Raw genomic sequence first — 27,244 nt, forward strand, 5'->3', positions numbered from 1 at the left:
GATGCCGATTCCCCCTCTGCGACGATCGCGCTGCCGATTGGGCTAATGGGGCGGTCGATGATTTCCAACTTTTAATATGTGCGGGCGGACATGTCATTTGCGTAACTTTTAAGCCAGTGAAATTGAGTGTCCCACGGAGGTAAACGATAGGTTCGATATGACTGGAACGATTTTTTGTACCGAAGCAGTAGGACTTGTTTGAATGTATGCCGATATCTCATCGGAGGCAAAGCGGGGAGGGGGTGGGGGGGATGGGTTGATATTGAAAAAGGATTCAAGTGCATAATTTATTAGCCCTCCTTTGTGGTGCATCTTTCCTCCGCTCCTCTGCTTTCGCCATCAAGAGTTTGGTATCTTTCTGTGACGGTGCATCTCCTGTCGACGCCGTGTCCTTTTTCTGGGTGCCTTTTTTGTTGTTGTTGCCACACAGAATATTGCATTTGTAGTTCACTTTGTACAGTTTGTGATCATTTAAAGCACGAATCTCTGCCCCCCCCCCCCAGTGTGATTAATGGATTTGTGCCAACATTAAACAAACGTTGCAACCCTTTGCCTTGCACAAACATTCGTGGTCGATTGATGGCCATTGTGAAAAGTTCAAAGATTTTTATTTTATGTGGGTAGCTATGTAATTGGCATTCCTTCCACTAGGATTTGTTTTATGTGTGCCTTGAAAAGTTGGCTGTCATGTGGAACTCTGTCGATAATTGTGAGGACTCGGAGAGATTTGAAATGAGTCCAACGAGGCGTGCGGTTGTCACTAACGAGTGAATGCATTGTGCTGCGGGGACTGCTGAACATTTGTAAAAGTCTGGTCTGCATACTTTACAACAATGAGCCAAGTGCCACACGGCTGATGGATATATTTGAAGAATAGAATTGCTTCCGCGTCAGTGTTTTCTTTGTTTAAATTGAATAAATAATGGAAATTTTACATGAAAAATATCGTGTTGACCAATTGCGATTTGAAACCAGACGCGTGGCCCAAGAAAACAATGCAATCAAATTCAATTGTAATTTATGTAATCCTCATGACCCGAGGTAAATAATGCATTACATCGATTGTAGACTTAAACCAAGCGGCTTTCAACATTATTGCTAAATGAATTGTTTATACGTGTGCTATATGTGCCTATGAATAAAGCGCTCGGAATGCGCCCAATCTCATCAGACCTTGGAAGCTAAACACAATTGATCCTGCAGAGTGCTTGGATGGATGACCATCCTGCACAACAGGCTGGCTGGTTTCGGCTGCAGGGCTATGCTTTGGGCAGCAATGGGCAGTGCAGGAAATCCCTTTGATGTCTTCTTACACACCCACCGTTACTCTCTCCTCGAATGGTGAAGTATGGCCAAATAAACCTCCACGATCCGCACGGCACGGGGAGGCCCTCAGCCGGCGGTGGATTGACAAAGCAGCCGTACAGGTCGACGGTGGTGCCAGCACCGAACGTGTAGCATCCTCCCCTTGCAATCTCGGTCTTCGTCAGGACCGTACGGCTATGTAGCAGCGGCGCCGCCTTGGGCCTGTATCCTCTTTACCCACCCCCCCCTCGTTATTGCGCTGCTTTATGCAGCTTGACAGGAGGTGAAAGGGAAAGGTGGCTGTGGCTTTATGAAAGGGGGATGTATTATTTATTGCCGTATGATGAAGAACAAAAGAAGGGCTGGCATCGGCTGACCTCTACAGTCCCGGTGCGGTGAACGGCGCGCGCAAGGCAGGAGCCTCTGTGCACGGAGAAGTTGGGCTTAACGCAAACTCTGGCAGACGCTACAAAGCGGACACTCGCACTGAGCATCCTTTGAAGCCGTCGCTCAGCAAAAGGTTGCAGCTTTGTGCTACGTTATTGCATTGTAAGGCAGGCGCGTAGTGCTCCTGCATGTTTCACATTCGCTGACCGTTTGTTCGATTCGGCAGGGCGTCAGATGGGCTGATTGCGATTTCATAATTAAAGAAATTATTTGGCAATGCCGCTGCTACTGCTCGGTTAGCGGTGGTGCAAAAGCACAAAGGACAGAAATGTCTCAAGCACGTCTGTCAACAATACCGCCTGGTAGATGCCCTTCTGCACAGCACATCAATGTGCTATGTGTGCTATGAAGTAGCAAGTGCTATGAAAGGGGTCCATTGCCCCAAATGTCACCGATTATATAATTTTACTTTTAAGGCCACAGTGTTATTGATGAACGTGTTGAGTTTTTTTGTTGATTGTGATTCGTATGTACAGCCCGGGCGCTTTGGGTATCGAGCGCATCGCAGTCTGCCGTCTGGCATTGGCTGCACGGAATAGGCCTTGGACATCATACGCTGAATGATGTATTGAAGCTGACGATGAAGCCAGATACTTTAACACACCGCCAGGCTCGTTCTCGGCTCGATACCCACATTCGGCAATATCTGCCAGTGCCAATGTGAGTTGTTCACAACACTGCAGTCAATAGTGTCACCTTGGTCTTATCGCTTTGACTGGGACCGCTTGCAGGACATCACACTGCAGGAAATCTGTGGCCCTGCCTTCGCAGTTTTGGATGTACCTCCGGTTGGCACGGTTGGCTACATACGGTGTGAAAGAAGTTCAACATACATAGTTGTGTTTTTCACCTTACTGGTATTTCAAGAGGTTTTTTTTGTTCACTCATTTACATTGGACACCGAGAACTAAAGCCGTGTAGTTAACCAGATGGTATGAACGCACTGGCCTCACGTAGAACGGTGACCACTTTCATCTGCTGTCTTCAAAATACCGAAATAGCAACCCTGCAAAAACAGCACAAATGCCACACTACCAAAAGAGAGCGGAGCTGCAACGCAGCACAGACGTCCTGCTTGTGATGATCCAACCGGGTGGCTCAGCGGTAGAGAGGGCAGCTCGAAGTCATCCTATTGCAAATTCACATCCTGGTTGCAGGGGTTGACTCAGCCCATCATTCCTTTATGGTGGATATAATAAGTATCACTGTGGGAAAGTCAGCCGTGGTTATCTTGTGGTTAGACTCACCACCACTGGCTCAGGGCTGTAAACGGGGAATGAGTACTGAATCGATGCTCATTTGAGCAGGAAATCTCAGTTCTGTTTGTAATTAACTTTCTTGTTCATTTTTAGTTCAAGTGACCCCCTCGGGATTGACAAATGCGCAGTGTGATTGGGTACTTTCTGTTTAGCACCTGCGTCCTCTCATGCCGTGAACATCGCTGCCACGTTCTCACAGCGGCCGCCCGGCTCTTAAGATGCACACGGGTTGTATGATGTGCACATATGGCTCCCTGCATGCGTGGTTCAATACAGCTATCCAACAGACTTTGGCAGAGCTTTTTAAGTCATAGGTGGGTTAAAATTGGCACCACTAACATCATGGTAATTTCAGCCTTTGTTGACAGCAGATTTCCGTGGAATCGGGACGATAGCTATGACCATGTTGTTTGGTCAAGTCTAATAGCCCAACGCATTTAACTCTTCACATCACAATCACCACCAGCACCATCATCAGCCATGAGCAATCCACTGCTGGATGAAGGACTCCCCAAGCTTTCGCCATCTTTCACATGAATCGACGATAAAATGATCCGCGTAGCACCCACGCACGAGCTGTTTCAATTGCTCCATCTCCACGGTAAACGTCCTATCGGGGCGCCGTTCCTGCCAGGTACTTAGTCTTAAATGTGTTAATAATATCGGTACAAATGGTTTGAGGGTCACTGATCATTTTTGCGGCATGCTTGTGTGCTGTCATTAAGTACATTGACAGCGCTGGTTAAAAGCTATATGGGAAGACAATTGGTTAGAAATAAGATACAGTACATTGTACATTACTTCCAATTTCTGTAGGAAATAAAATGCACGAGGGTAATTCATTCGGACAATAACCTTGTTCATGCCAAGTGCTGCTGTTTTATCTAGCCCCTTACTATAACATTTAAACGTGGTGTGAATTTGATACAATCTGTGTCTTGGCAATATTTGTGCATACTTTGCACTACGGGAGCTTCAATGTGACATTTGCAAAACGTGGCATTAAACCTGCATTCATATAACTTATTATTTTACATCCAGTAGATTAATTTACTAACGTTTTTAAGGTATAAGGTCTCTCAGTAGCCTCTGCTGCTGCTCATAAAGCGCCGTCTTGTGCAAAAATACCAGGGGCAGGAACAAATAAGAGTATATCCACACATTTATGCAGCTCTGGTCCTTATCTAAACCGCAAAATGGATTGGGCTGAATATTTTTACACGTTTAGTGAGCGTGCCCAGTTGGCAAATTGTGTAAAATTTAGTGTTTTTATCTCCAGTCACTTTTGATTCATTGGCTGTCGGGGGTCCCTTGACTGTTTCTGGAGCTGCTTATCCCAAACATTCACTAAGCCCCCGCTGCTGGCAATAAATATTATATTACGGGTAAGTAAATTTTCTGCCAATAGTGGATATATTTTAATATGAAAGCAAAAATGTATTTTATTTAAACGCTCGGCAATCACATTTCTGACAGATTTGTGAAAAAACATATCGCTGTGCAGACAATTGTTAACTTGCCTTATAATTACAACCCATTCATGGGATAAATTATTTCAATTTGGTAGGTCACCGCTGCGCCGACGAAGAACTTGACGTGATTTATGGTGAAAAAATAATAAAATACAAATTTTATTTTTTTTAAAAATTCACCGACGTGACTTTACCGAAAGAACCAAAGAGTATGGATCCTTGCAGTCACGAAAACTTCAAATCGAGAGTGATTTATGGTGTCGCGTTCGAGTTGTTGTCCGTCCTCGCGACGATTGCCAGCCAGGCGGCTTGGCCCGGAGCTGCCTACGCATCATGACGGCCATCTTGTTGGCGGCCTCAGCGCGACGACGCGACCCGAGAAAATGCGCCTCGTCGCTCGGCGATTTTTATTTTACATATATACTTTTTTTGCCCGGCGCTTCCACAAAATAAACCTCTCGGGCAATTTGCTCGCCGTTGGGGGGGGGGGGTGGGTGACGCTCGCCGCGAGCGCGATCCCTCACGGCGCACGGCGGCGCTGCCCGCGGCCATCGGGGCCACGATCCCGGGCCGGCCCCCCCCTCCCGGCCCGTAATTGAATTCCCATTTCCCGGACCCTTTGGAGTTGTAGGTAAATGGGTTAATAGCTCCTCGGCGCGCGACCTGAACCCATCCGTCCGTTAAAAGCTGACATCGAAGTTTAATTCCCAAATGGACCGTTTAATGCTATTCAAGACTGTCTATCTCCCGAGTAATTTTTCTCTGTCACTCTCCCCCAGCGGTACCGCCTGAGTGATTAGACAGGTCCTTGAGGAAAACGATCTGATCCCGCTGTGACAATGCTGTTGTGTTACGTATATGAGGTGTACCTGCTGGTTTGCATGTGTCGCGCGACATGTAAACTCTGTGTCACAGCCCGCTGTGTTTACTCGCCGTTGCCTCCTCGGCAGCGCTGCCTCGCAGACGACAGGGGCGGCAGGGCTGGCTGCAGAGTGCCGTGATTGCCGACTAATAACAGTTATTAAGAATGCGTGAATGGCGGCTGGGCCACCGCTGTGTGTTTCTCGCCGCTGCGCTGTTTTGCATGCAGCGCGCGCGCGCGTTCCCCATGCCGGGTGGGAAGGCGCTGACGGACTGCCGGCTGCTATCGCTTCGGCAAAGATATCCATTTATAAAAGCGATCTGCCCATTAATCTATGCGCGCGTGTTGGAGTAGCTCGTCGCGTGGATGCATTTTTGACGGCTCACCTGTGGGTAAGCCACGCAACGCGAAAGATTCGCCGGCCCTGCGTGTTAGTCGACACGGACTCGCGTGATGAGAGCCTGCCCTGTTTCATTAAGGTGGCCGTACGCACACGTTTGCGCGCAGCCCACTCGTTATAAAGTGAGCGTAGGCGGGGTTTTCCGCTTTCAGTGTTTGTGTGCTGTGGGGAGATGGACTGAAAGCTAAGCGTGTATTGACTTCCGCTCAAGCAGTTTTTGTGTTCTTGTGTAACCAAGCTTGAGGATTGTAGAATATGAAAGTGTGATATGTCACACGTCTGCAGTAACAATCGGGCAGGGCAACAGGTTCACCCGCCAGTTGTACGTTAATGGAACCTCCGTTATTGATGGCAAATCATTGCAAGCGAAGACTCCATTAGATTTAATAACACGCCAAAGGTTTGCTGTTGGCAAACAGCAGGACGGCACAGGTCCTATCATGCCTTGCTTGCATGTCACGTGACCACCGCATTGCATGTACAACGCTCTGTCGGCGCGACTCAGTCTTCCAGCTGCAGAGCGCTGACTGTGTGGCCGTATTTTAGGCTTTCTGATTTTCACCATTCAGGTCACAGGATGCACTTTCTGCTGCAGCTCATTGGAATGTAGACAGTGGCAGTGTACACAGCTAATGGAAAGTGAATCAACAAAGCCAATGCATGATGCAATTTTCTTTGAAGATTTGGAGTGGGGGGGGGTTGCTCGTTTTTTATCTAATTTCTTGTTCTCTATTTAATCCTAACAGCCGCGCTCGCCAAGGCAAAACTGTTATTGATCTGAATCAGTGATTCTTTTTTTTTGGTACGTTTTAAGTTTCGGTAGCAGTACTTGCGGATGGTGCCCGTTTTTTCGCAAATTGGCCCGTGGGCCCTGTGGCAATGGCGCAGCCTGAACCGCGTAGCTGCTCCCACGGAACGGATTATTCTCTTCGGCATTTGTTGCCTTTTTCTTCACCGCCTTGTAATGTTCAGTGCCCACTGCGCTTGCTGGTTCGACCCCACCTGCCACTCCGACAGTGGAAACATTTTGCAGGTTTCCTAAATTCTCCAAAACCTCTGTCCACCTGACAGTACAAATGGGTCCACCGCAGTTAGTCGATGGGCAGGGGTCACCTGTGGTGGGGGGGCGAGTGAGCCAATTGCTCTGTAGGGCACGCGCTCGAGCTCCTTCTAGCGGATTCCTGCACTCCGGCAGTAGCATGAGCAAGCCGTTGCAGGGCTGCACCTTTGCTTTTTCTTCACCACATAGACTGGTTATGCCATGACAGCACTGTTACTTATATATTTATACAGAGCACGGCGTATATATGTATTTTACACAATGGTTTTTTGATTGCCTTTTTTGAATATTTCATTCTGCTCGCCTCGCTAGGTTTGCTTTCCACTTATCGATTCCAGAGAGAAAATTCAGAAGTGTAATCTTTTAACATAGTTCTCGGAGTTATTTCTTCAAGTAAAAAAAATGCTGTTGTTGCCATGTTGACTCATGCCTCTGAAGTTGCCCTTGCGGCATACGATGGGTCGATGATTTGTCTCGGGATGCAGAAAGGTTGTATTACAAGAGCTGCTACACAATGCAACTGATGCGACAGCCACTCATGGCTCTGCAAGATTTGTCAATACTATGTGCATGTGTTTCTTTTGGGAAGAAAAAATCCATAGTGAAGTAGTGGGTCTTACAAGACAAAGTGTTTGTTTCGGGGGGAAAAAATCGTACAGTACTTCGAGCTGATGAGCATTTGGCAAAGCCTATTAAGTTCGTTGGACGCATGCAGGATGGACGACAACAGGAACATTAAAAGTGTGTTGTTTAAAAAAAAATTAAAGAAAGCGGAAAGGGAGAGAATGGCTTGACAGCGACATAAGAGTTTGGTGCCAGAATTATGTCGCACTACTTGAGCATATTGGCACAAGACACAGGAAAGTGAAAACAAATGACGAAATCTGCAGTGGACACCTTCGGGCAGTCTGCCCGTGGACCGTGATGATTATGATAGTAATTATATTAGTAATTTGAACATCCTTTTTTTACACGTGAAAGCCCCACGTACATTTTTTCAGCAAGGTCCTGCTTTCAAACGTTTGGCAAACTCCATTAAAAAAGTGCTTATCTCGGTCTGGGAGGAGACCAGAGTACCTTGAGAAAATCAACCCACTTGAGTGGATAACACTCAACTCCACACAGATGGATTAATTAAACGTGGGTACACAATTTAGCAGATCAACAGGCCACGTGAGGTGGGGTAAAGTGTGGGTACTACCACCACCTCTTGCAAGATGTCTGGCCAGCTTGGAAGAAAATGCCAGATACTCTCCTAGTGGAGGCTCTTCCTCCAGCAGTGGCTTAAGCAAAGCCATTGCAGGGCCTTCACCATTACCACCCCACTCCAGTGATGCAATTCAGCGGTGTATTTCATGTTTAATAAGCAGGGTATTTAATTTCTGCTTATTGTTTTGCAGTCTTGGGGGGGGGGGGGGCGTGTGAATGGGCTCTAAAAAAAACACAGCGTCGGTGAATAATTAAATTTCTGGAAAAGGTGCAACAGAAAAGAAAAGCGCAGCTTTATTACTTCCTGGATCAGCGAGCAGAATTGAGGGGAGAGTCTTTGCGAGTGGCAGACGAGTCAATTTGCAGAGACACTGAGGCATAGCGCGTACAACAGCACTCCGTACAGCACCCCATTTATTTGCCATATGGCTTTGTGTTACGAAAACTCATTTAGGGGTATTCAGGACAAAACGCGTGGAGCGTATCATGTTGGGAGTGTTCGTGAGAGTAAAGAGTGATGAAAGGAACAGAAGTTGTTGGCTTGCAGATAATAAGCAAACTGCGCAAAGATATAATATTTTTTCTAGAGTGTTCGCAGAAACCACCCGGAATAATCTCAGAAGGTAATCATTGTTGGGAAAATGCGCAATACTGCAGAGGCATTTCATCAGAGCGAAAATGTAAAGTAGATTCATCCTTGAGCTTCACGCAGAGATGCGATGATGAACACATGAAAACTATGTCTTGGGATATGACGTTATCATTTTTGCGCAATGGAATTACTTCACTTGGGCGGAAGTCACTGGCGATTGATCGTGGCAGCAGCTTCCCAAATGAAACTGTGTTCTCCTCTCGGAGTAATTGTGCAAAATGAATCCATTAAAATGAAAACGCACAACATACTTTTCCCAGGAACCAAATGTTAGTTAATGCACTTTAATCTTTGAGCAATTGCAACACTTGTGGCCCCATTTTTTGCAGTTGGGATGATGCATCGATATACTCGCCCTCCCACTGTGGGCGTTGAATGTGAATATACATATTTATCATAACACAACCCACCATCCAGTGACACGCAACGCATCAATTCATTCGCACCGAGTCAAAGAATTTTTTTTTTACGATCTGCGGAGGCTGCACATATTCCAGACCTCATCCTTACTCTTAGGGAAAGTAAGTGGGGTGGGACGGGTGAGGTCGCCCGAAGGATAGATGGCCATAGGGGTGAGACTCACGGCGGAGCGGCAGCGGGGAACATGTCCGAGAGAGAGGTCTTGCGTGGAGATGTGGCCAAGGGGAGATCGGCTTGTGTGCAGCAGCTGCGGGATGGATCGTCGCAATGCGAAGACCAGCAGTGGAAAGGTCATAGTTGATTAATGATGATATAAAGCACAGAAGAAAAGTGGAATACCGGGCGTGCACTTGTTTTGAACAGATGTTTAGAACGAGCGGGCTTCATTTCAGGTAAATGTTCCCGGGGCGTTTTTTTATTTTTATCGTTTTAAAATGCCTACGCGCGCACGCACGTTTATTTTATTATCATTAGCGCGGGAGAGGCAGAATGTAAGCGGAGAGAGCGAGCGCAGCGGCGGCCTCACACCGAGGGCTCCCCACTGTTTCTGGCAAACCGCATGGGGCATCTCTAATTGTCGTTATGGAGAAAGCTATAGAAGCGATTAACTCATATCGAAACTAAACAATCAAGACAAAGTGTTGTCATGGAACCACGTTTAACTTTGGAGAGGGAAAATGAGTTAAAATGACTCCCCTTTGTACTGGAAACATCGCACTTATGCATTTTCTCAAAATGCTTATTTTTCCAAAACTTTCATAATTATCACTTGAAGTATATCACGTTTGTGTGTCTTGTGCAATATAATGAATAATAAACAGGTTTAATTGCATCAGTGCCCAAGCGGAATTCGGGAGAACAGCCTGGTCTATGTTTTCCCCCACCCCCACTCCCCACACCAACCCTTTAAAAAATTACGAGGCCCAAACAACGCCGACTGCGGCCGTGTTTGTGGAAGCTGTCCGTTAATCACGCGGATTAATATCTCGCTGCTTGTGCTGGGTGGGGGTGGGTGGGGAGGAGTTGGGGGGGGGGTGAAGCGGTGATGTCGTCTTGCTGGATATGTGGGGCTAGGAGGGATGGCTGCCGTGTGGCGGTGGCGAGGCCATATCTAGAGAGATGGATCTCGAGCCATTTGTAGCCGCCTTCGTGGCAGAATTGGGACAGGACTGATTTGGGGCCCTGCCACGTTATTAATGCTGGCGCCCAAACAGTCCGCTTTAATGACTTTCTGTGGGTGTTGCCGTGTAATTTGAAACCCGACAAGATAAACCCCTCTTTGGGCGCAAGCTGTCTTGTGCCGACTTGCGCGGTAATAAAGGAATGAGGAACCGCCTTGCCTGCGCTGAGTGAGATTTTGATTATTAAAGAATAATTTAAGAAAACGCTTAGTTTTTCTTGCTGAAATATTTCTCGCTATGCAAATCGCGCCCGTGATGTCGTTGTGCTGCAGCGTCAATTATAAAGTGGTGTCGTTTACACGGCCGATGGGTTGGGTTTTTGCACAGTCTCTTGTTATTTGCTGTCGCCTTTTACAAAGGGAGTAAGAGTCATGATTATTGTGTTTTTTTTTCCTACGTGACCTTTCTAATAAGGGCATGTGTTATTACATTGCAGTGCAAATAAATGCTGTCGGTGACTGCTCTCGTACTATTTTAAAGCAATTACAGAATGCCGTACATATTTAACATTCTTACGTTTCAAATCCTCTTCGCAGCCTCGTGTTGATTTTTTACGATTTCACTGCGCCGCATATCAAATTTTTCACGTTACCTTTTTTCACAGCTGAGGCAGTTGGCCTTGCCTACGATCAGTGACCTCATTCAACCAACACGGCTGAATCAAAAGCCTTGGAACGCCAGACCCGATCGCAGTTTTTCAGCGCTTCCTTACTTGGTGGATTAAACGCCAGTGTTACAGTTAAGTTCACACCGCCCACAGTCATTTATTTAAAATAATCTCTTAGAGGTTATTTAAACGCGCGCATTGTGCGTGAGGAAAACGAAATAAATGAGCGTAGGCGCGCGAAAATTCACAGCAGCGGATGAAGTATAAATTGTATTTATTGCCGTCGCACTTGTAGTCGAAATAGTCGGATAATTTTAGTCATGCGATGCCTAATTAAATCGTGTCTCTGCAAATCCAATTAAGTAGCAGGAATGCAGCCCAAACTCTACCGCCATGCCTTCTTCGTCCGGTCCGGAGCCACTAGCACGAAGAGTTGTTGCTGCCTCCGTGTTTCATGGATCATTTATTGAGCGTTGAATTTTAATTGGGTCCCGTGTCTGCACGCTGCCGTCTGGGCAGTGTTGCGGTGCCACCCCCACCCCTCGTCCCCCGGCCCCCCTCCTCGTCCGCCCCCCCCCACCCCAGTCTCCCGAAAGGGAGAGGACCCTCGCATATGAGACATTAGCTGACCTTGTTAAGAGTCGAGAGGACGTACACATTAATTATTGAATTGCCTGTGATATTTTTCTTTCCCACAGCAGTTGGCAGAGTATCCTATATGAAGCAGTAACGGTCGGCAGACATGTGCACGCTGATGAGTATTAAAATGCAATACATCACTGTTGGTTCCATTCCACTGATTTACAGCGTGGTGGGGAGAAGCACACAGTGGGTTATTTATGACCAGGGGGTAGGGATGGACTCGGAGGCTGTGTGCACACTGCCATATTATATTCGCTAATCAATCTAACCAGCTCAAAGATAACCGCCGATTACTGACACTCCCTAACTTGGCTGGAACATCTCAACTCATTAAACTGGAATGTAATTTGTAATGTATGCATCTGTGATTACAAACTTTTTGGTCGTCGTATGTGAACCGGCTACGACACACACCGATCGGGTGCATGGATGTTCACGAAGAGCGTGAAGCGAAATCTGAAAGGTGCGCAGAGACGCGTTCTCTGAAGTTCACCGAAAGCCAGAAAGAGGATCGCATGGATTAGAGAAATGTACGTGGGGGGGATGGTTAATTTATGACTGTATTCCTATTTACTGAGATTTCACTACTTGATGCATCAGGCTTTTAAAGGAAAGCTCTGTATGCAAAACCCTGTCCATGCACCGTAGCCTCGAATACCAATTCCATCATTCTTCCAAATTTCACGCTTAAGCTGTGAGCTTTTCCTGAGAGATGTCTTAATATTTTATGGAATAAATAAATAAATGCAATGAAAAATGTAATAATTTCTTAATGGTTTTCTTCCCACTCAAGGGAGCGGGCTCTTAAAGCAAATACCGATTACCCAGATTACAGGAAGCATTTGTCTCCCTATATTTTAAAGGAAACGGTCGGGGGGGGGGGGGCGCGTCTTATAATCAGGATAATGCATTGTCCTCCAGAAGCCGTGTTGAGATCTAGTTGCTCAGAATCGTCCTTTGGAATAGGGTTGGAGCGAGGTGGGGGGGGGTTGGAGCGAGGTGGGGGGGGGGGGGCGGGCAACCCTCGCCGTACGACCTCAAGCAAGAAGACGGAGGCCGACATCCGCTGCTGGCGGCTTCTAGCGAGCCGGAGCAAGGCCGTCGTCCTCGGCCGTCCACCTCGACGGTGGTCTGGCGCACACGACACTGGGCGGGAATTTCTGCTCGTTCCAGCGGAGCACAGCCACAGCACAATCGTGCCACTCTCTCTCTCTCGGCCTCTCTGGCGCCGTCTCCTTCTCGACAACATCTGCAGGAGGGAGCACCTTGGCCGCAAGCTAAAAAGTCGTGCCGTCTGATTCGGTAACTCGCAGGGACATTCCGGGGCGGCCGACGCTCCGTGCCGCCGGTAGTTTGCTCCGCAGCCGGGGACCCGCTCTCCTACTTGGCTCTCCAGCTCACGGCACACAGGGAACCGTCGATGTCCAGTCTGAATGGAACGATGAGAATCGTAGCAGGCGCCGCCGCCGCCAAGCTAAAATCAATACCCCCCCACAGTCTGGCTTGCCCGTACGCTCCCATAACGCCCCAGCAAAACCTCCAGCACACTCCGAGAACGCACTCGGCTACCAAGACAAAGAAGAGCTGTGCCGTCCACACGGACTTCAAAGAACCTCCCTGGTAATGTACCCGAATTCTCGACTCAGCGGCACGCTTTGTAAACCGTGTCTACTGCGAGCGGTCTCTTAGGCCATGAGCAACATTCGCGTGTTGTGCCAGGAAAGCAGAATCTGGATTTACAACCTCGGCATCGATTTATAGATGCTACTCAATTCACACCCATATAAAAAGAAGAGGAATATCAATAAATTTCCACCCAGAAGACACCACCAGCTGTTCAGAACCATCTTCCAGAAGACATCTCTTCCCATTTCAAAGGAGTACAGTTAATCATCTTCCGGAAGACGGCTCTTTATAGCAATGCATAATGTTCGAAAGACGTGTTTTAATCTAATTTTTCTGAATTATCTTCTAGAAGAAAATCTCTCCCCATTTTAAATCGGCGCATTCATAATCATCTTGCTCAAGACGGCTCTCAATAGTACCAAATTCTCTCGATTGTAAGACACATTTCCATTCAAAATGATCCCAATGTTTGGGCTGTCTTAACTCTCCGGCTCGTCTTGTAATGTGGAGGGGACGGTTTATTAGAGCTCAATTTAGTTGGTGCCTATGTGTTTGATATGAAGTGTGTTCATCTGTCACTTGAGCTGTTTTTCCCGTGGAATTCCTCATCTCTGCTCAGTGACCTTTTGAAAGCAAATGACAAATGAAAAAAAAACAAGATGAAAAATAGCACTGACATTTACCTATTTATAACAAACCTTTTGGACATATTATTTTGTGCTTTGTGTGTTCCCGTCGTCAGTTTTATTGCTCTATTCTGATTTTTGACGCTGCCAGTGATTTGTCGGCGAGACCTCGTGTCAATATAATGATTACTCACTACATATTATTTTTTATATTTCTCCTGATTTATTTTCATATTGTAAGAGTCCACAGGTGCTGTTGCATTTCAATTCATTTCCCTCTCCTTCCCTTCCCCTCAGTACATATTTTCATCGGGTTGACCTGTTTGTCATACAGAAGCGATAGCCAGATCGGAAGTTGATAAATATACTTGGCTTGATCATGAATCTGGAATGCTGACAAATGACCTTTGCTACAATTTCAAACATAAATTGCTTCGAAGTTAGCTGCTGAACGTTAAATATCATGTCGGAGCCGCATCGCCGAAGGGAAGCACCGTACGCTCAGGCCGTTTGTCACTACGCTGCTCGATTGGCAAGAGTTGGCCAGCGTGGGTTTGTGAATCTGGAGCCGGGGAGTGGGGAGCAGGATCGATTCGGCTATCACTCGTCACTGAGGTTGGTCGTGGCTGGGAATCGAAACTCGAGCCCGCTGGTTTTATACCGCGGTGCACTAACCGCTGCACCACTGCTCCACCGCCCCTTACGGAAAGTAAATGCACTTAATTTGGGTCACGTGAAGAGACGTTGTGAAGGTCAAATTTATAAATACTACATTAAACCTCGGTGCGTTTTGATAACAGCCCTGCGATCTATGCCTCCAGGCAGTATGCACACAGCAGTGTACGGGAATGGTCTTGTACACTATAGGTCATCACCAGAATAAAAACAAGACATGGGAGTTAGTGTATTCGTGCTTTCCATATGTTCATTTCTAAAGCTTCTGATGCAGTCACCTGATATTTGATGGACAGCAGGGAGCAGTGCGGCGAACCCCATTGCTGTATTGCACTTCGGAGCTCCGATGCCTGTGATACCGTCGCCTTGACCAACCCGCAGTGACCAACGCGGTGACCTACGGTGACCTACGGTGAAATATAACCCCCACGACCGTCAGGGCGTGGCTGGGGTGCACCTCATCCAGCAGATGGATTGAAAAAAATGTCTAGACTTGTACATGCATCTTTAAAATATTAGCTTGCCGGAGAGAATTGTGTGTTGCGTGAAGCCTTATTTGAATACATCCGTGAACACGTACGTGAACTCGTACGTGAACTCTTGAGAAAAGATCTTGGGTTGAAAAGACTTTGCGACTTTGAAATTGGAGATGTGTTATGTTTGGTCATGTGATACACACAGACACGCACACTGATTTGACGAGACGACGGACGTTCAGCTGCACGTGTTGGCCGGGTACTGTTAGCTTGTTTGAAAGTACATTTTTATGCAATGGATGTCTAGGTGTTTTGGCAAAACATTTTTGGAAGCAGTGATCCAAATCAACTGTAAGTTCGCATCACTGGGCTCGTGTTTTTGCATTCAACTGTGAAACATTCTATGCATAAAATCGAGGCCTAGTTTTTTTTTTCCCCGATGCTGCAATTTTTGTTCGTCTGTGTGGTTATCCTTGTCGGGTGTCTCTGTCACAGCCATTGTCTCTCGCGTCTGAATTATGACAGGGAAAAGAAAGTATTTGCTTATTCGAGGCTTTTTTGTGCTCATCGTACATTTTTACGTAACGGCTCCCATATTCATTTTTTTATTTCTCGTCTACGTTCCAGAGCCCTTTATCAATCCACTGCAGGATGAAGGCCTCGCCCTATGCTGTTAACGGTCATGGGGTTTGTGTGACCATACTTGACCACGCTGGTCACTGCGGGTTGGTTAAGGAGGAGGAGGTGGGGGGGTTAGAAGTGAGGTCACCGGGTTCGTCGCTCACCACCGTGCCACTGCTCCACTTGGAGTGTGTATGCACACAACAGACACATATGCTCGAGATGAACACTCATGTTGCATGTTAATGTGCTACTTATATACGTAACCATAATATGTTTGACTATCACCAGTAGATTCCGCAAACACTGAAAAAAATTCAGTTTAATTTCTTTACTTTTTCCAGTCTAAATTGTATTAGCGTTAACAGCCGAATTTTTTTTTCACACTTTAATACCGCATTAACATTTTATATTCCACTTCACTGTTATTTATTTATTAAAGTAATTTAATCATTAAGGACCTGAAGTATAATGCATGTAGTTTTTAAGCATGCTGTTCAAGTCTGCCTGTTAATGGTTTCATACATTTAAAATAGCTTGGTAAATGATCTGCCAGAAGCACTATGCTGTATGCTTCCATTACGCCGTCTTAACGGTGTGGCATTGCACGGCCGCTTTCAACCCACAGTCCACAGGGACTCGGTTTGATTCCCTGCCGAGGACAGTTGGGAATATGTTTTCATCTGGCATTGCCTGTCTGAATGGGGTGTAACGATTTGCCCCCTTAGCAAACGCTATGAATTGTCACAATTCACTTTTGCAGTTTGATTCATCCATCAATTATTGAACAATGTGGTGAATGCAGTGGCTTCTAGTGGCTGGAGGGGGTTGTGTGAACCCAGTAACATACGACATATACATGAGTCGGGAAAACATTGATTCTTACGCAAATTGATGCATGTCATCACGAGCTTATGAATTGATGCATCACTGCACTTGTCTCACCCGTAGTGAATAGGTTGCACGGAAGTAAGTCGTTTCACAGACAGCCGGAGTAAAATGTGGGTATGACCTTCTCAAAATTCTACATATCTGGCCCATGTGGAAGGAGAACAAAAAGGGCCTTTGAGATGGGGGGGAAATATGCCTCGGTGTTTGAGAAAGGAACGGATTTAGTTTTAAAAGTCGCCACCCTTTGGGGAATGAAAGCCCGCTGTAATTCTTAGCGCAAGAGTTTGCTGTAATATTGATGTTGCCGTGTATAAGTGCTTTGAAATAATTTACTGGTAGAAAAAAGAAAACTTGAGCCACTTTCAGATAATTTTGACTCGCCTCGATTCTCGGTAAGGGTTACATTTTATTTGACAGAAGATGAGCTCACCGCGGCGATGCAGCGTGTGCCATTCCTTTATTCTGGGATTGCCTGCGCCGCCGTCCGCAATTCATCGCGCGTTTGTTAATTAGCGCGGCTCGCATCCTGACAGGAGAAGTATAGAGATGGGGGGGGGGAGCGCTTTGATGGCGCGTTCATTGAAGGGGTGCACGGAAGGGGAGGCCCTTTTCTTGAGGCCAGGAATCTGAAGATCCACGACCCCCCCCCCTCCCGGGAGATGTTCCACTCGCTATGTAAAGCCGGTCCAGCTCATGAGCAGTGGCAAGCTGTCGGGGAGGAAGGGTGGCCGTCAAGATTTATTATCCCTCTGTGCCGGACAGGGCCACTCGGCTGGCTCGCTCCTCTAGGGCTTTGAAATGCATCTCTCCCATCTCCGGAGGACAAACTCTTGACATTCCATGATATAACTGAACTTCTTTGTCCGACGCTTTGCAGAATGTTAACCACGGTCGTACGTGAATATCAACGAGTCAATAATTTTGAAACTCTAAATGGTGGAAGCTCTCATTCCCATCGGGTTGTACACAATTTGATGTGCATAAGAAACAAAAATCCTGCAGTTGCCTTGGGAGCAATAAAAAAGAAGTTGATTCTACAAAATTTGCACGATGAATAATTCTTTGCACACAATATTTCGTGGCTATTAACATTTCCTGGCTTGCATAAAAGTGAAGGCGGAATATTATGTAAATGTAACTGCATTTTTATTTCGTAAGCAAACTCTGCCACTTAGGTCATTTAATTTTCATCAAAGATCCAGCACACCGAGCCCTGCCTCGCTGCAGAGCTAAGCTCCTCACTCTCCATCATCATCATCGTCAATTGCAGCAGCAACAGTCGTGCTTCATCCACTGCTAGATGAACTTGTCCTGGTAGAGTTGTAGCCATGAACACTGCGGGGTGAATTCACCGTAAAGTGCGTGCCGTCTGTGTCACAGCGGACGTTAAAAATTACGTTATGTCATTCGAACAAAGAGTGGGCTGTGTGCGCTGGCGTTATGGTCCTAATTTTTGGCCAAATTAAAAACTTGCTTGCAAATTACATTATTTGGGAAGGTGGTAATCGTCGGGCCCTGACTGCAAAAACAGCAGGATCCTCCTGAGAGAGAATGAGGAAACTCGGGAAAGGCTTTTCTGGGATAGTAAGCGTCGTAGTAATCATAATTTTACCAAAACAGCAAATAAGCGGGGATAGTTGCATTCTATATATGATGGAAAATATAGAGCCAGTTGTGCTAATTGTAACAAATCGCTTGCCGAAAAAATTATATACGTGCAGAAATGAAAGCCTCGGCGACGGCGTGATGTCTGCTGGCTTCTCCACCTCGCATGGCCGCCGTGTGACGGTCATCGTCAAGCGTTGGTGACTAACCTCTCTCCTCCACCCGCTGGGATTCATTCCTGGACGAGAGCCCACTGATACTAATTCCGTAACGGCCGCAGAACTCGGTGGAGAGAGACGCCGGGGAGTCGGCTTCATCCTCTGCCTTGGAGCAGACGGCTTTCTCTCAGGGAATTGGCTCTCACTACCGCATTCTTCCCATCCGCTTAATATAATTGTGCGTCGGAACATTGCATTTAAATCTTATCAAACCAGTTTTCATGATCTTTTTGTGTAATTCTGCAAAAGTAAGTGTTTTGCGAAATTGAAAAGAAAAAGCGAGAAAAATTGAGCACATAAAAGCTTTGTTTTGAGATGTCCTGAATCTCGGCGCTTCATCATCATCCATGATCAATCCACTGCTGGATGAAGTTCTCCCCAAATCGCCGCCATCCCTCGCTGTCCTGCGACGCAACAATGCTCCCGCTCACAAGCCGATCTCATCGCTCCATCTCCACGATGGACGTCCTCTGGCTCCTTCCCTTGTTTGGCTGCCGCTCGGTAGTCTAGTCTCAGCCCCCGTCCCATCGCCCATTCTAGCTACACGTCCTGCCCGGGCCTATTTAGGCGGAGCGTTGCGCGGCTTAACTTTAATTGGAGCACCATATCCCCCGTGTAGTTGACATTCGCCTCCCGGGCCACGCGGTGCACACCTAACTGTGGCGGTGCCAACAGTGCATCGTCGTGTCCGTGAGAATTACCGATGCCACGCTAATTGATGGACTTGCATTTCAGGGGGCGAGTGGCAGGGCTCGAGAGCTTGTGCCGTGGATGGGTGGGTGGGAGGGGGTAGGCGAGGGCATCGTTCGCGAGGTTGGCTTCACAGGCCCTCTGGTCCGGATGAGTGGCGCTCTCCACCCTAATTATAAAATAACAAGTTAGGATAAATCTGCACATGCGGCGTGGATTATGTAACGCTTTGCACCGCGGAAGGATTTAATGAACCGGTGCGAAAGCCGACGGGGTAGCTGTCGGGGTGAAATACTTCTGCATGTTTGCAAATTGTCTTATTTGATTTGGTTTGAGTCTTCAAATTTGGGGCAGCCCTTTTATCATTTTGGCCAATTTTAGATAGGGTCAATTTAGTAATTGACCCCTCTTTTACCCAGGAAAGCCTGCATTAAAGAAACCAGAGCACCATAAGAAATCCCGTGTGAGTGATGGAATGACACCAAAATAATTCTGCACAGATAAATTCAGGAATTTGTTGCTGTGTGTAACGGCTACCTCTCTGCGCAAATCTACAACATCGAGCATTCCCATCCAATTATTAGCCAGGATGAACCCCACTATTTAGGGTGCGTTTTGGGTGATTTCATCATGTGTGCTACCCCTTACCGTGCACCGCTCGGCGTGTCAGCGGAGAACGCGGTACTGCGTCAGCTAATAAAATTTACGTCACATGTAAAACCAGTGGGACCATGCCCAAGACACCATCCACGCAGATATAATTTGCTTTTTAGATATAATTTTTTGCTTTTTCCAATCGCTGTTAGTTACGTTTTATTGAAAAACGCAAAAGTCATAATCTGCTTGCATCTGGTTTTTATGAAGCCGTCCCAGGCGTGAACTTTTATATTTAAAGAAACAAGTTTTATCTGCACATCACAGTCGGCTGTCAGATGAGTGTCGAAGCTGTTGATGGTAATTGTTGTTCAGAGTTCTCTGGGACGTCATACATCCCGAAGAATCGGAGGACCACATTGACTTGTGAATGTTCATTTTGATAGCCTCCCAAAGACTCAGCTGATTCTTTTTTTAAAGCGTGTGCAGTTGAAGTTTAGGTTTATTTTGGTACAGGTAAAACCCACTGGGCAATAAAAGCAAATTTTCAATGGAGGATTTGGTTACACCATAGGAACCTGGTTACTACAGCAAAACAAACCACATAACCCAACAAACAACTGTTCCCAAAGGCACGGTCGTGCATCAACATCTTTGTGCAACCAGCACAAAGAATACAAGGTTAATAGAACGCATCACATACACACGTGGCTGTGACAGCCGTGATGGTGGTGGCCAAGACGGCGGAGGAACCATCGTTTAACTCTTGTGCTGGCTCCGGCAGTTTTCCCTTGCAGTCTGGCCACAGAGTTTGCTGCCCTACGATACCACGGTGAAGACGTTAACCGGTCTTGAGCACCGGGCTAACAGTTTCAGACTGCTCCATTGTAACTTCTCTTCTCGCTGTCCGACGTGTTTTCGTCTCGTGCCGCGTGCCCCCAACGTTTCGCTCTCTCGCGTGCTGGAAGCTTCTTTAGGGACCGGAACGTCGAGACGTCACGCGGAGCGGCACGCGGCGCGACCTCTGATCGCGCCGCGCCGGAGAGCTGTGCTGCGGCGTTTCTCTTGTTCCTAACAATAATGCTGAGGCAGTATTTTCCGCTGGCAGGTAGGAAACTTAGCGGCGGTGAAGGCCGCATCCCCTGTGCCACGGTGCAGCACGGCACACGCCGGTGTTAGTGTTCTCTTTGAAGTGCCGTCCCGGGTGGCTGTGTGCCGCTCGGAATCTCACCGGATCCCACCGTGGATTACCTGCGGGCCACGGAAAACCCATTGCCCCATCCCTTTAATTGCTGTGAAGTTTGAACGCGTAAAGCAGGCGGTGAAAGGGTTTAGTCTGCATTAAATTAGCATTTGAATGTAATCCATGGGCTCAATAAACACCGGCTAGCGAACGCGGTCCCCGTTCGTATGACTTACGCTGCGTACGTTATTTCCCTGTGCGTGCACACTCGCGTGCATTGAAGTTAGATGTTGCTCAAAGCGTTTCGACAAAGTAACGTTTTAAAAGCTTTAATCGCACGAGTTTACTACCATTGGAGCTGGGCACTTAGTTTGGAGACGTCCCGAACTCTCCGTCGGGGGCCGATCGTGATGGCGGACCGTCGAGAGGGTCTGGGGCTGCCAGAGCGCACAGCTCGCCTATTGAAACACCTCTGGCGTACGCGCTTGTTTTTATGTCGTCTTTAATCAGCGCTTTAGAGCCTGCCAGTTGTATTAATGTCGGCCGTCCCCTGTAACTTTTATGCCTGGAAAGATTTTCATTACAGAACCGTGGTAGAGTGTCTGGGTGCCGTGTGGAGCTGGCAAGACGGTCACTCCTGCTAACTAGGGAGCCATGGATATTGAAGAATGCTGAAAGAATTGTGTCGAGGTGGGCACAAATGCCCAAGGATGTGTCTTCAGAGACGGACTAACAGAATTAATGTTGTTGCGTCTTTACCGTCTGAGCCCCCAAGGCCCTGCGAGCCTCAGGAATCTATAGTAATTTGTGTGCCTTAAGTGCCGCAAGGAGCTTGCAGTCACCCGGGCAATTAATTAGCACGACTGTGTCGCCGTTCGTGCCAAGCAACTCCACTTGACAAATGAGCAAAACGCTGATCTGTTGTGGGGCTTTCAAACAGAGCCGTCGTCTGTCACTGGCAGATTGTAGTTGCGTTGGCTTTTCGTCGCATAAACAGTATATGTAATAAGCGCGTTAAGAAAATTTGAGCCGTTCATGTCAAGAAACGTGCGGCCGTTAGGATGAAACCGCCGAGCGAGTTGTGTGTTCTCTTTGCGTGCAGTTGTTTCCCTTTCGCGGAAGCTCTTTTTAAACCCCGGCACGTCAGGGGTTGAGGGGGCATCGCCGCGATCGGAATTGTCAGCGTTTAATTGTAATCTCCAGATTAATCTGGAAATAAATTTGAGAAGGGGGTGGGGAGGTTGAGATTGTGGCGAGGCTTGAAGCCGCGTAGGCATTGGATTGGGGCAGTCGCGCGACACCGACCTGGCAAGGCCCCCGCAGGGCTGTGGGATGGATGAAAACATCTCTGCCTTGAAAAAAACACAGTTTTCTGCGACGGCTCTCATTAACATTTAAAGAAGTGTTGCTCCAGGGATCGGTTCAATGTGCCTTTCCCAAAGTGCGAGGAAAGGCTGAGAAAATATATTGTGTTTGAGTCCTGGTGGGGTTTGCATTGTTCCTTGGCTTTGTTGGCTGTGCAATTATTAATGGCTGTACAGGGAATCCCTAATGAGTTTTAATTGTGTAGGGTTTTCTTAAAAGAAGCTCGAGGCCGATAGAGCGTTCTTGCAAGTGCTGCGGCAAATTACTGTTATTAAGTAAAGCTTATATAATGAGAACGCATTTAAGTGCAAATCCGTCACTTTAAAATCATCTGTAATGTTTGGAGGACATAATTTCCGTCGGCCGCGTTTCCAGGCCGGACCATTAGAAATGGATGTTATGCAAGTCAGCCTATCGACCAGCACAGTGACTTGAGCAGGGCAAGAAAAACGCAGAGCCTTTGCCCCGTATTCAAAATCCTCTTAAGGGGTATATTTATGGAAGGGAGTTCTTTTTTCTCTCTATAATCTTGCATTCCAAGGGTATATAATAAACCACTCACTCTCACTGTAGATAATGGTCCTCACTCGGGGTTATAGGCGGGTGCTCCGTAAACACTGTAGCGCCTTGGTGTGAGGCTGCATTTTTATGGCTAGCGGGCCTCCTAATGTGATTTTGCTCATCTGCCGAGACTGACAGCTGCCCACAGGCTTCGAGAGGGCCTCTTCGTTCCGTCTGTTGCAAACGTAGCAGCGGTGGCGCACAGGAAAGAGCGCTTTTAAATTTGGCGTTAGGTTGATGAATGTTTAAAATGTTTAATCTTCCATAATTAATTTGCCAGGCTTAGCGTAGTTATATAACGGCGGTTTATAATTTATTCATACCGACGCAAACGTAGGCAACGTCACGTAAACCACCAATTCATGTTGTGTTCCCGTTTGAAGTGCCGTATTTATTATTTACCGCAATCAGGCGTATTATTTCAAAGCCAGAGGCGTTCCAAAAAGAAAGTCGTCTTGCAAACAGCAGCAGATTTTGTGCTTCAATTGCGAATGCACATTAACCCCGCGTCCGCCCTGCCAGCCACGTGGCATCGGGGGATAATGGCGTGCGAGTTAGCGTTACCGCACCGAACGTCCGTCGTGGCAAAGCTCGTGACACGATCGGCTTTCTGGCGACGCGTTCGAGTGGCGCACGCATGTGAGGTCACGGTGGGTCATCCTGCAGCCCTTTATTTATTTTGAGCAATAGAACAACGTATCTCTAACCTGAAATGAAAACAACCTTCCTTTTTTGTTGTCATTAATACTGCAATCAATGCGATTGCCCTCAGAGCATTGTGTTGCCGCGGTCGGCGTTTGTGCAAAGCTGGGTCCAGTGCATCTGTTGGCACTCCTGTACTGCGGCGCCTGGCAATTTATTCCCTACGAGTCAGAGGCGTGCCCTTAAACTGCCTTTGACCCTCTATCTCGGGGCCTGTCAGAAGAGCAGATATCTATTTGACAGAGATGTTTGTCTCAAGGACAGCCTTCACTCCGGTGCAGGGAAACAGCATGGGCTTTTTGTCCCGGCCCTATTCTGTGATTTCTGCACATTCCACAACGGGCAATTCATCTTATTTAGTGTAGCATTTGTTGGTTGTGTACTGCGAAAAATCAGCGTTGAAATAAAATCATTACTGCAATTATTTTTAGTTTAGAAAAAAAAGCCCAATGATTAATAGCTCGCCCACTGTTTGAATAAATTATGGATATTTTTATGTCGTTCCACTGGCTGCTTGTTGTTCATAAAACGTTGTCTATCAAACAAAATGATACATTGTGATTTAAAATAATTAACATGCAATCAATAACTCTCGGGCTTGCAATGTTTTCCCGAAAGCTTGTAAAGCATTAGCGTTGTTGTCTGCTGATGAATATGACAAGAACAGACATTTATTAATCGGTGTGATTAAATGTTCTTCTTCTTCCCGTTCTGTTGGAAGTTATAATTCTTTAAACACTAACGCAAGCATAATTGCTCGATCCAATATCACACATTCATCCCGGTTACAATCCAGTTTATATTTTCATATATCACATGGCCTGTGACAAAGTCGCCCGGAATACTCCCATCAGTCTTGTCACATCTCAGCATTGAGCCTGGACAGTGCGTCGATGGGTGCCCACCAGGCATTATAGGCTGCCGTGGGACTATGTATGTTAAACTTCTTTAGCACCGTACGTAGCCGACCGCGCTAATCGGAGGTGCATTACAATCCGTTGTTGTCCTGTACTTCTGTGCTCCCACATCTACGCTGACCATGTTCACCAACCCACACTGACCAGCATGATGAAGTATGGTCAAACAACCCCGCATGACCCGCACGGGGTGGGGGGGAAGCCCTCGCTGACCAGTGTATTGACAAAAGCGCTGTACGATCGCTGAACTCCGGCGACAAAATCGTTGGCTCACGACGGGCCGCTTCCCTCGCTGTGTTCGCAGGACTACGCCGAGAAGGAGAAGGCGATCGCAAAGGCGCTCGAGGACCTGAAGGCCAACTTCTACTGCGAGCTGTGCGAGAAGCAGTACTACAAGCACAAGGAGTTCGACAACCACATCAACTCCTACGACCACGCGCACAAGCAGGTGAGTCCTGGCGCAGCAGCAATGCCCGGCGCCCGCGTGGGACGTCGTACGCACCCTCGGCCTACGGCGGACGTGAGTTACAAATGAAGGAGCGTTTTCCCGCGATCAGTCCAGCTGTCGAGTGTGCAGGTGGTGTAACAGCACCAGCGGCCCATGAGCACGAGCGGCCCAAACGCCGGGTTATAAAGAGAGAATTGATCACAGACGGGGTGTAGGCCCATTTATTTCCTCGCTCCAGGGCCTTTGCCAACTACGCGACGCCACTGCAGCCGCTGCCTAAACGACGACCAACAGCTGCGTGACAATGCATCGATTCGCCTCTTGCGCTACATCGACGAGTTGAGCGTGTGAATGTTTGTATCGGCTGTTTCATTTCCTTTTTGCACAACTGCTCGCCCAAATGTGGGCCCACCTGCAGAAACTGTCCGCTGCCGCCCTTGGTTGGTGGCAGGGTGGCGCAGCATTAACACGTGTCCCTGCATGAAGTTTTGTATGCTTTGCATGGGTTTCTTCTCTTACGGGTTCTCCAGTTTCCTCCCGTAGCTTAAAAAAAGAAAAACCGTACACTGTAACTGGAAAATCTTGACTTAAAGCTTGCGTGGCTGCAGGAATTCATATTCTTTGGGTCTTTCGATAAAGTCACGTAGATAGGTTCAAAGAAAATAACAAAAAACGACGTTTCAATCGCAACACAAGCGGTCGTCACCAGGAAAAGGGGGATAGCGTCTAAAGGCAAACTGTTTATAAAGGTTTGAAAAAACAGCTTAACTTTACTGATGCAGTTGGGATGGCAGAGAGCAGCATGGCCCCTCTACTATGAAAGCGGTATGATGATATTCATAATAATAACGCAGCCTTGATGTTACAAGCAGTCTTTGCACTGCACTGGCCTTAAGGGAACTCATAGCAAAATGCCATGGCTGGTTTGGTTCTTACTGGAGAGGAAAATATGTATGGAAATTGGTCTTAGGATAGGCTGCACCAGAGGGTGGCGATGTAATTTACTACGGTGTGCGTGGCTTGCGTGTGTGGGTTTTTTAAACGCTGTAACGACCTGAATATGCCCTGTCCTAACCGCAGCATCACTCAGCTCTAATACAGTTATCAGGACGGCGCCACAAATGGTGCTAAATCACAGCAGGGTGCCCTGGCAAAGCACGTGAAAGTAAATAAATGTTTTTGAAAAGGGCTGATGGCTGTTCAATTCGAAAGTAATGATGAATCGCGCAGCCCGCGTCTGTGCTGTGTGCCAGCTGCACTGGGTTTGTTTTCCTTTGCCATGGCCTTGCATGAACACAGGAACACATCGGTTGTGATGCCTGTGCAGAGTGGCATCTGACTACTGAGACAGAGAGACGTTTTATTTTTGTTCGTAGGATACTCGAGTGCCAAGGGTGTACGCCGCACGCCAACGACGCGTACGCGACATGAGTGCTACGTGGCGTTACTTAATTATGCAACCCTAATTGTCTCTGCACACTTCGCGCCATTTATTTAATTAATCACGTTGTTACTTATTTAAGACATGCTCAGTTTTAAAAGGAATTTAATTCGCAGCATTTTCAAATGCACGCATGCCAGCACAGCTACGCGTCACTGCTATTTAAGCAAAATAGGCAATTTGGCTTTCGCGTTTTTTGCTATGGGGGCCCACGGTGAATACAGAACTAAATTGCATCGGTTTGTCTCAATGCACGTTAAACAAAATTACTTGGACAACTTTGACGATTCGACCGTTTTTTCTGCTTGGGCAAAGCTGTGTTTAAATTTGGAGTGCATAATTATTATAGCGTGCGCCTTCTCAATCTGCCCAAATAACTCCCAGGGCACTGGCAATGCACGCATCGCCCTTAGCCAGCCGGTTAAAGTGTCTCGCCGCCCAAATACAGCGTCGCTCGCGTTGCCTCTCGGCACCCGGATGGGTGTTTGCATTCAGAATAAGAGTGCGCAGAAGATGCATTAGTCTGCACCGCCCGAGGGGGCCAGCTACTGCTGTGTTAGTCGTCATCAAACATTCATAAGTACCTGCGGCAGGTGTGCCTTGGGCCGCCACATGTCGTCTCACCCGACGGCTGCTGCGCTGCTGTACCAGAGCGTGCGCGCGCGTGCCGGCTAACCATTGAGCAGGGCAGGGAGCGCTTTTTATGCCGGGCGTATGATCACAGGCATCGCTTGACATTGCTTTTGCAGCAGATGTCGACATACACATTCGGCCTTTCTGTGCCGCGTCATTTCGGAATCGTAGCCGCCGGGTCGGAGTTCTGCGCACGTTCACATTGTTCAGCCGTCTATCGTTGCGTGAACTTGTTAACGTTCTGCGTGTCGGCTCGATTGCAAATTGCTCAAGTAACCGGCGATTCCAGTTTATTTGCACGTGCACACAGAGCCCTTGTAGTCAATCCACTGCTGGATGAGGTAGAAGCACAGTACAAGACAAGATGTTACTGCATTGCCCACCACGTTAGCCCCACGGCCTACAGACACGCGCTGTGCATGGTCGTGGCCCATCCAAGCTCTTGTTTCGCGATCC

General features: G+C 47.4%; 1 protein-coding gene across 3 annotated transcripts in view; it reads left to right on the top strand.

Annotated features, from left to right (window-relative positions):
- GPATCH8 (G-patch domain containing 8) overlaps positions 1 to 27,244 on the top strand; it is an 87,686-nt gene that overhangs the window by 50,114 nt on the left and 10,328 nt on the right. For all 3 annotated transcript variants that reach the window (XM_078866110.1, XM_078866111.1, XM_078866112.1), the window contains one exon: positions 24,571 to 24,714. In XM_078866110.1, coding sequence (XP_078722236.1) covers positions 24,571 to 24,714 — 144 coding nt within the window. The remainder of the gene's footprint in view (positions 1 to 24,570; positions 24,715 to 27,244) is intronic.

Source organism: Lampetra fluviatilis, chromosome 21, assembly GCF_964198595.1.
Source record: "Lampetra fluviatilis chromosome 21, kcLamFluv1.1, whole genome shotgun sequence".
Classification (NCBI taxonomy): Eukaryota; Metazoa; Chordata; class Hyperoartia; order Petromyzontiformes; family Petromyzontidae; genus Lampetra; species Lampetra fluviatilis.